This window comes from Aegilops tauschii, chromosome 7 (assembly GCF_002575655.3).
Source record: "Aegilops tauschii subsp. strangulata cultivar AL8/78 chromosome 7, Aet v6.0, whole genome shotgun sequence".
In the NCBI taxonomy this organism is placed as follows: domain Eukaryota; kingdom Viridiplantae; phylum Streptophyta; class Magnoliopsida; order Poales; family Poaceae; genus Aegilops; species Aegilops tauschii.
The window spans coordinates 458,101,343-458,110,327 of NC_053041.3; the positions used below are offsets into that span (position 1 = coordinate 458,101,343).

Below are 8,985 nucleotides of genomic sequence, written 5' to 3' on the forward strand. Positions count from 1 at the left end.
CATAGGAATTACCATAATTATTAGAGGAATTTCTGGGATACGGTCTAGGATTGAAATTACCTCTATAAGCATTATTGTTGAAATTATTTGTAGAGACAAAGTTGACATCAGTAGCATCATTAGTTTGCTCAATCAAACTAGATAGTGGCACATCATTAGGATCAATTTTAGCATTTTTACTAGCAAGCACTTTCATAAGAGCATCCATTTTATCACTCAAAGTAGAGACTTCTTCAACATAGTTTACCTTCTTACCAGTTGGAGCTCTTTCGGTGTGCCACTGTGAATAATTTTTCATTATATTATCAAGGACTTTTGTAGTTTCTCCCGATGTGATTTCCATAAAAGTACCACCTGCAGCAGAGACTAGAGATTTCACGATGCAAAGTTCAGTCCCGCATAGAAATTTTGTATAATCATCCACAAGCTTAAACCATGAGTGGGACAATTTCTAATCATTAATTTCATTCTCTCCCAAGATTTTGCAACATGTTCATGCTCAAGTTTCTTAAATTTCATAATTTAATTTCTAAGAGAAATTATCTTAGCGGGAGGAAAATACTTGGCAATAAAAGCATCCTTACACTTAACCCCTGAATCAATACTATTGCGAAGCAAGGATGAAAACCAAGTTTTAGCACGATCTCTTAGCGAGAAAGGAAATAATTTCAACTTTATAATATCATTTTACACACCTTTTTTTCTTTTGCATATCACAGAAAGTATTACGATGGGAAGCAACATCCTCATTAGGATTTCCATGAAATTATTCTTTCATAACAAGATGTAGGAAAGCAGCATTAATATCATATGACTCCGCACTAGTGGCGGTAGGAGCAATTGGAGTAACAATAAAATCATTATTGTTAGTACTTTAGAAGTCACACAACTTGGTGTTTTCTTGAGACATAGCGACAAAGCAAGCAAACAAGCAAACTAACAAAGTGAAATATTTTTGTCTTTTATGAGAAGTGGAGGGAGATGAAAAACAGAGACAAATAAAAAGGCAAATGAAAAGGAAAATAAAAAGTAGAGCAAGTGGATGATAGTTTGTATGTAGGAACCTGATAAGAATTCGATGATGTCTCCCCGCCAAAAGTGCCAGAAATTCTTCCTGCTACTTGTAAATTGCGTTGGGTTTTTCCCCGAAGAGGGGGGTTTGAAGAAGTACAGTAGAGGTAAGTATTTCCCTCTGTGAGAACCAAGGTTATCAAACCAATAGGATAACCACGCAAACTCTTGTTTTCAGCACCTACACACACAAAAGCAAATACTTACATCCAACACGGGCAAGAGGGTTCTCAATCCCCTTGAACTCGTTACTTGCAAGGATTAATTCTGATAGTGATAGATAGATAAAAAGAAAAGTAAAACAAAAGTAAATAAATTGCGGCAAAATATTTTTGGTTTTAATAATATGATAAAAGTAGACCCGGGGGCCATAGTTTTCACTAGAGGCTTCACTCTCGAACACATAGTATACGGTGGGTAAACAAAATACTGATGTGCAATTGGTAGAAAAGCGCATAGTTATGAGGTTATCCATGGCAATGATCACACATATAGGCATCACGTCTGTGACAAGTACACCGACTCCTGCCTGCATCTACTACTATTACTCCAGCAATCGGCCGCTATCCAGCATGCATCTATGGTATTAAGTTCATGACAAACAGAGTAACACTTTAAGCAAGATGACATGATGTAAACAAAGTAAACTCAATCAATATGAAGAAACTCCATCGTTTTATCCTTAATGGAAAAAATACAATATGTGCCTCGCTGCCCCTACATTCACTAGGTGAGGACACCGCAAGATTGAACCCATTACAAAGCACCTCTCCCATTGAAGATAAATATCTCTAGTTGGCCAAACCAAATTGATAGAACGGAGAGAAATACAAAGTTACCATAATCAAGCATAATAAAGTTAATAAAAGACCCAATTACTTTCAATGAATAATCTGATCATAAACCCACAATTCATCAGATCCCGACAAACACACCGCAAAAGAAGATTACATCGGATAGAACTCCAAGAAGATCAAGGAGAATGTTGTATTGAAGATCAAAGAGAGAGAAGAAGCCATCTAGCTACTAGCTATGGACCCGTAGGTCTATGGTAAACTACTCACGCATCATCGAAAGGCAGCAAGGATGATGTAGAAGCCCTCCGTGATCAGTTCCCCCTTCGACAGAGTACCGGAAAAGGCCTCTATATGGGATCGCGGAAGAACAGAAGGTTGCGGCGGCGAAAAAAGTGTTTCGGGTGGCTCTCTGGGGTTTTCCCATTCTTTGAAAATTTATAGAAGTGGAATTAGATCAGACGGAGCCACGTGGGGCCCACAAGGTAACAAGGCACGCCTACCTCCCAGGGCGTGCCCGGTTGCCTTTTCGTCTCCTCACTTCGTATCTGGTCTCATCCCGAAGCTTCTAGGGTCTCTTATGTCCGGGAAAAAACGTCAAAAACTTTCGTAGCGTTTGGACTCCATTTGGTACTGATTTTCTCAAAAAACAAAAACAAGCAGAAAACAACAACTGGCACTAGACACTGGGTTAATAGGTTAGTTCCCAAAAATGGTATAAAATAGCATAAAAATGCATATAAAGTATCCAAGATTGATAATATAGTAGCATGAAAGAATCAAAAATTATAGATACATTGCGGACGTATCAATGGCACAACCGCTGATTCGTGGGACGAGTACCTACGGATGTCTGAGAGCACATGAGAAGATGTCGCGGTCAAGTTTGTAAGTGTCGTGGTCGAAGTGTTCAAACCTCAGTACCTCGAAGAACCAACTATATATGGTAGACACCAAGAGGCTCCTGGCAATCTCATAAGCAAGAGGGTGGTTAGGTTTGCTTGGATCTCTTGATTGCATGCACTAGAAATGGAGGAACTGCCCGAAAGCTTTTACAAGGGCAATATCAGGGTCATGTTAAGAAGCCCACCATCATTCTTGAAACTGTTGCATCACAGGATCTCTAGATTTGGCATGCTTCCCTTGGCATGCCCGGGTCTCATAATGACATCAATGTGCTGCAAAGATCGCCATTGTTTGGGAGGCTGACTAAAGGAAACGCTCCTCCTTGCCACTATATTGTCAATGGACATGAATACAACACGGACTACTATCTGGTTGACGGTATCTATCCTCCATGGGCTACCGTTGTCAGCACCATCTCAAACGCAGTCGGCCGGAAAAAGGCTCACTTTGCCCAAAGACAAGAAGCAGCTAGAAAGGATGTCGAGAGGCATTTGGAGTTCTGGAGGCCCATATGGCAGTTGTTTGTGGACCTTCTAAACAATGGGATCCGGAAACCTTTTGGGGGGTGATGACAGGTAATGTGATCATGCACAACACGATCGTCGAGGATGAGGGTGACGATGCTGCCGTAGCTCTGGAATTTGAGAACATGAGTGATCCTATCCAACTTTCGGGCTAGAATCTGGGCACATTTGCGGAGATTATTCAAATGCATCAACAAGTTCGGCATCGACCAACTCACGAGCAGCTGAAGGAAGATTTGTTTGAGTATCAGTGGGTAGTGAAAGGGGACAACAATGTTGGGATGTAATATTTGAACTTTTAACTAGTGTTGGATGCAGCTATTTGAACGTTTATACCCTTTGCATGTGGCTATTTGATCGTGCGGACTTGAAAAAAAAAGACAGGATGTGTGCAGCTATGGTTAGATGTGTCCTCCCGCATCCGTGTCCGCGGACCCTCTGTCCGCGAATGAATGCGAGAGGAAATTTACGGGTTGCCATTGAAGATGCCCTCAAGCAAACAACTTGGAAAGAAATTGGCAGGGTTTTTTTTTTTTTTGATAAAGGGAAAGAAAACCTCTAATGCAAAAAGAAAAAGACCAAGAGAAGACACGAGGAGGAGGACAGGGTGGAGTGGGCGACACACTGGCAGCACAGTGGACTTCAGTTAGAATCTGCACAGCATCGTCAGCAGCACAGCCTGCACAAAGCGTATTCCTCCTTCGTACAACCACCAGAGATTCTGCCATGAATTGTCAACACGACACAACCAGCCATAACACAAACGAAAAAGGAGAGGAGCACAAGGCCGGAATACCGCGTACGTCCACGGCGAACAAATTTCCCATCCCCATACAGCTTTTCCGTTCCCCTGCTGCTCTGGATTGATCATCTTTTTTTTCTTTTTCTTGCTCTAATAATAACTAAAGAATAGCCGGAATAAACACACAGCTGTAATGTACGTACTAGACACAAACGCGGCCAGAATCCGTGGAAGGAGAAGAGAACAAATGGAAGCGACCGGGCAGGGGAGCGCGGGCCCGGCCTTCCCCTGTCCTGTGCCATCAAATCCTAAAGGTCCTGCTCTGCTCTGCTCTGATGATCTACTCTACTACTAGTACTAGTAGTCAGTTAGCGAGGGCCATCCATGGCGAAGCTGCTTTCCGTTAGCGGTTCCGTGCCATTAGGCATATGTACACACGGCACGGCGGGGTCATTTCTGTCAATTCCTAGAGTGAGGCTAGAGGCCTAGAGAGAGAGAGAGAGAGCTCGTCGCTAGTGTGGACCGACGCGGACGGCGGGGGCGACGACAGGGGGCGGAAGATCACGGGCGCGCCGTACTGCGGGTGGAGCAGCATCAGCACCGTCGGCGCGTGCACGTACTTGGGCGACGGCCTCAGCTCGAAGCGCTGGAGCAGGACGGCCACGGTGAGCTTGGCCTCGAGCAGGGCGAGGTTCTGGCCGACGCACATCCGGGACCCGAGCCCGAACGGGATGAACGCCAGCGGGTGCGTCGCCGCCCGGGCCGCGCCGCCGGCGAACCGGCCGGGGTTGAACTGCGCCGCGTCGGGCCCCCAGAACCTGGCGTCGTGGTGGATCGCCATGATCGGGATCAGCAGCTCCGTGTCGCGCGGGATCGCCAGGTCGCCGAGGGTGACGTCCACCTTGGCCCTGCGGATGGTGGCCACGGCCGGTGGGTACAGCCTCAGCGTCTCGTTCAGGATCATCCCCAGCTGGAACGGGACACGGAGAAGAAACAAGGTGAGTCTTTTTTTGTCGCTGCGGAGTTACCGGAATACCCCTCCGGTCCGGACGTTTTGTTTGAAAAGATCATCCTTCGGTAGTAAGTACTTTCGGTTTCGGAACAGTGTTGTGTGGGTGGCGTACCGTTTTCAGCTTGTGCAGGTGCTCCTTGGCGGGGAGCTCGCCGAGGCCGCACACGGCGAGGACCTCCTGCCGGGCGCGGTCCTGCCACTCCGGGTGCATGGCGAGGAGCACCGTGGCCCAGGTCAGCAGGTTGGTGGTCGTCTGCTTGCCGGCGAAGAAGAACGTCTTGCACTCCTCCACCATGTCCTCCACCGGCATGGCCTGCGACTTCTTGTCGCGGGCATTTATCATCAGCCCCAGCAGGTCCCTGAAGCCGCCGCTGTTGCCCTTCTCCTTGATCTCCGCCTCGTGGTCCTCGGCGGCGTCGCTGCGCCGGCCGATGAGCTGGACTAGGCCCCGCCTGATCTCCCTGTCCAGGCCCCACGACATCCGGTTCTTCTTGGTCGGCAAGAACCTGCAGATCAATTGAATTGACGACGGCGGACACATGAGTACACAAGTATGCAGATGTTAATGGAGAATCTCTGAGCGGTGACTTGACTGATTCGGTTGGGATTAATGACGTATTTGACGTACCGGTAGCCCGGGACGAGCACCTTGCGGAAGGCCTCGGAGGCGAAGGCCATGAGGCGGCCCTGCATGCGGAACACCACGCGGCCGGAGGCGTAGCTGCGCCCGAACGTGGCGCGCGTGATGGCCTCCTCGGCCACCGCCTGGAACCACTCCGCCACGTCCACCTCCACCTCGCCGCCGCTCGCGCACGCCATCGCCCGCCACCTCTCCGCCAGCGCCGCCACCGACCTGCCGACGTGCGGCACCAGCCGCTGCAAAAAAAAACATCGCCGGCGCGGCGCCGTGTCACTCGCTGCACACTGACCAAGCCGAGCGGGCCAAAGAGAAAGGGCGGTATGCGTTTCATCAGTACGTTGAGGTTGTCGGGGTAGAAGGCGGGGGCGAGAACGCGGCGGTGGAGGGCCCACTTGTCGCCGTGCAGGCTGACGAGCCCGTCTCCCTCGAGCTGCCGGACGATGGGGTGCGCCTCGTAGCGGTCGAACGCCTCCGCGCGCGTGAGGAAGATCTCGCGGACGAGCTCGGGGTCCGCCACCGTGAGCCGCGGCGTCGGCCCGAACCATATCAAGAACGTCGGCCCTGCGCCGCCACGACAAGACCCAACCACCATTAGAACTCCACCCATTGATTGCGGAGAACGTGAGCTGCTGACAGCGAGAGAAGGGAAGAAACACGCGGCGCATGCATGCGTACCGTAGATCTTCCTCCAGTAGTGGTAGAAGGCGAGCACCCGGGGCAGCGCGTTGTGGGAGGTGGCCGGCGACATGGGCTTGGCGGTGGCCTCCGCCATGAGTGCCACCATCTCCCGGACGCAGCCGACGAGGAAGCGGTACGGCGGGCCGCGCACGCCCTGCCGCGCGAAGTGCGCCTCCAGCCGCCGCGGCCGCCACCACAGCGCGTCCGTCACCCGCGCCGCCACGTGCAGGAGCAGGCACGCCGCCGTGACGGCGACGGCCAGCCCCCTCCACGTCGACCACCAGTTCTCCGGCGCCCCCATACCTTCCTCCTTTTGCTTCTTGATTGAAACAGAAGGGCACCCGGGAGAACAGGGGTCCGATCCCTCGACGAGCGTTTGGGTCAGCGCGGTGGCCGGTGGGTTGCTCGAGCGTTTGTTGGGTTGGTTTGGAAATGAGAAAGGAGCAGGAGGAGGGAGGGAGGGCGGGAGGAGGCGGCCGTTATATAGGGGAGCGGCCGGCGGCGTTGGTCGGGCCCAGCCCGCGCTCTGTTCTGCTCTGTTTCTGTTCATGCTTTGGGTTTGTCCCAGTCAACGAGTTAGGTTTAAGCCCAAGCCTCCTGGGTTGACCATGCTGGCTGGCTTGCTGAACTGATGTGGCATTTCCTGTTTTCTGTTGCAAATTGTAAAGGAGAGCAAAACCCGGAAATGGAACGTGAAAGGCACGGGTTAAAATCACGCATTATTTCTGAATTCATTTCAGGATTTCCGGCGATGCGCTTTCAGTGGGAGGAGACGTTCCCGTCGATGATGAGGCCTCTGCGATGACTTCGTAAATCTCAAGATAATATGCCGACTCAGTCTCTCGAAGGTGCTCATAGGAGTAGAGTGTGCGTGTATGCGTACATACGGGTGAGTGTATGCGCGTATGTGTGAGCGCTTACATTTGTATTGTGTTCAAAAAAAAAAGGAGGCTATTGGAGACAATTTTTTTCTCTCTCCTACTTAAAATAAGTAACGCTATGTTGTCCACCACCTCCTTTGTCCAACATTCTCCCTTTTCCTCCGGACTTTTACTCACTTACAAAATAAAAGTATGTTTTCTTTGCCAAGATAATGAGTTCTTACCAAATAAGTGGTTACCAAATAAAATCCTAAATGCATTTAGGTAGATAAATCACGGTCACGGGTATCACTTGATAAATAATTATTTAGACAAGCACACTTGTATGAAAGGTAATCATCGAAAGTGCTATTGTGAGCTCGAGCTCATATGACACCGAGTGAACAGTAAATTATGGAGAGAAAATAGATTTTTTCAAAACAATCTGATTTTTTTAGAAAGAAACATTGAAGTTTTTTCTATATGCATGAACATTTTCGCGATGGAATAATATTTGTGGAGGGGTGGACGAAAAAAACATAAATCATGCTTCAAAATGCACCCAATAACACCCTTTTTGAAGCATCGATTTTTTTTTCACATTTCCACAAGTTCGATTCCATCATGAATTTTAGCGTGCATGTAAAAAAACATCATTGTTTCTTGCAAAAAAAGATCTATTATTATTTTTTGGATTTTACTATTCATGATGGAATTTTCTGGATTGTACTGCTCACAAACTCCACGTCTGGTAATCATGGGCTAATATACAACAGAATATTTACACCCGTTGCAACGAATAATTAATTATTTAGTTTTCCTTGAAGAAAACAAATGTGAGATTGAATAAACCAAATAACGCCAAAAAATTGAAACTTTGGATATTTTCTCCCAAATAGCTGAGCTTGGCATGTGACTCATATTTCTCATTAAGTAACTAATCAGAGCAATTTTTCATTTAATAATTAATCCTATAATTGTGTTTTTTTGTTAAAACTGCCTAGAATTTTTTCTTACCCTAAATGTTTTAGTATATTGGTTGACTGAGCACAATCAATTGAGAAAAAACACAGCACCAATCTAGTGAAAAGTGCAACATGTATTATTTTGGTCCACACTATAACGTTCTTCCAAGCACATGTTGCATTTTTTTAGTCAACCAGAGTTTCATTTAGCTAAATCAATTGGGCTCGAGTAAGTAATTTAGCAAAACCATTGAAATGTGAAGAAACATTTGTTTTTTTAGTGATTGGTCTAGGTCAACACTACTACAAACCTTGGAAAATGTAAAGGTGACGAAAACCCAAAAATAACATGTGAAAAGTATAGTTTGAAATTAGGAAATCACCGCCTCAAAATGAATTTACAGACATCTCTCTAATAGAAAGAAGAAATACATGTTTTAAATCATGTCGTATATCAATCGTTGTGTTTCAAAATATACTACGGCATATCCCAATTCATGAAGATCAACTATATGCCACTCTAACCACAAATTAGTAGCGCAATTGTTACCGGAAGCATGAGAGAAAAATGGCAGAGCTTTCTACAAGTCGGGGTAAGGGGGGCCTTCGCCCCCTCCCCCCAGCCTTGCGTAAAACTGTGAAGAATTTATTGTGGAGGCTAACGTAAAGCAAAATAGTCTTTTTGCCCCTCCAGTTTGTCATGATTTGAATTCCGCACATGGGAACTTTTGTTTGGCTCCTCCACTGGATCAGAACCTCATGTTTCGAAATGCACTAGCATCTATGCACAAGC

The 8,985-nt window shown here is 47.3% G+C and overlaps 1 protein-coding gene and 1 long non-coding RNA gene across 2 annotated transcripts; one reads left to right on the top strand and one right to left on the bottom strand.

The window, feature by feature from the left end:
- Positions 1-4,078: 4,078 nt before the first annotated feature.
- Positions 4,079-7,006, bottom strand: LOC109743183 (cytochrome P450 734A4). The gene is made up of 5 exons (XM_020302260.4): positions 6,365-7,006; positions 6,027-6,250; positions 5,678-5,925; positions 5,162-5,555; positions 4,079-5,007 (listed from the first exon to the last, which is right to left on the bottom strand). Exons 1-5 carry the CDS (start codon positions 6,915-6,917, stop codon positions 4,504-4,506), a joined length of 1,923 nt encoding a protein of 640 aa, XP_020157849.4. The 5' UTR covers positions 6,918-7,006; the 3' UTR covers positions 4,079-4,503.
- LOC141027571 (uncharacterized) lies at positions 4,818-7,329 on the top strand. The gene is made up of 2 exons (XR_012189231.1): positions 4,818-5,035; positions 7,108-7,329. It is a non-coding gene; the product is annotated as an uncharacterized lncRNA (long non-coding RNA).
- The last annotated feature ends 1,656 nt before the right edge of the window (positions 7,330-8,985 follow it).

Bases quoted from the DNA above. Each gene is read 5' to 3' on its own strand.
- LOC109743183 (XM_020302260.4), bottom strand. From the start codon at position 6,917: ATGAACAGAAACAGAGCAGAACAGAGCGCGGGCTGGGCCCGACCAACG. The intron at 6,251-6,364 runs GTACGCATGCAT...GTGGCGGCGCAG, and splicing joins CTACTGGAGGAAGATCTACG to GGCCGACGTTCTTGATATGG. The intron at 5,926-6,026 runs GTACTGATGAAA...TTTTTTTTGCAG, and splicing joins TCTACCCCGACAACCTCAAC to CGGCTGGTGCCGCACGTCGG.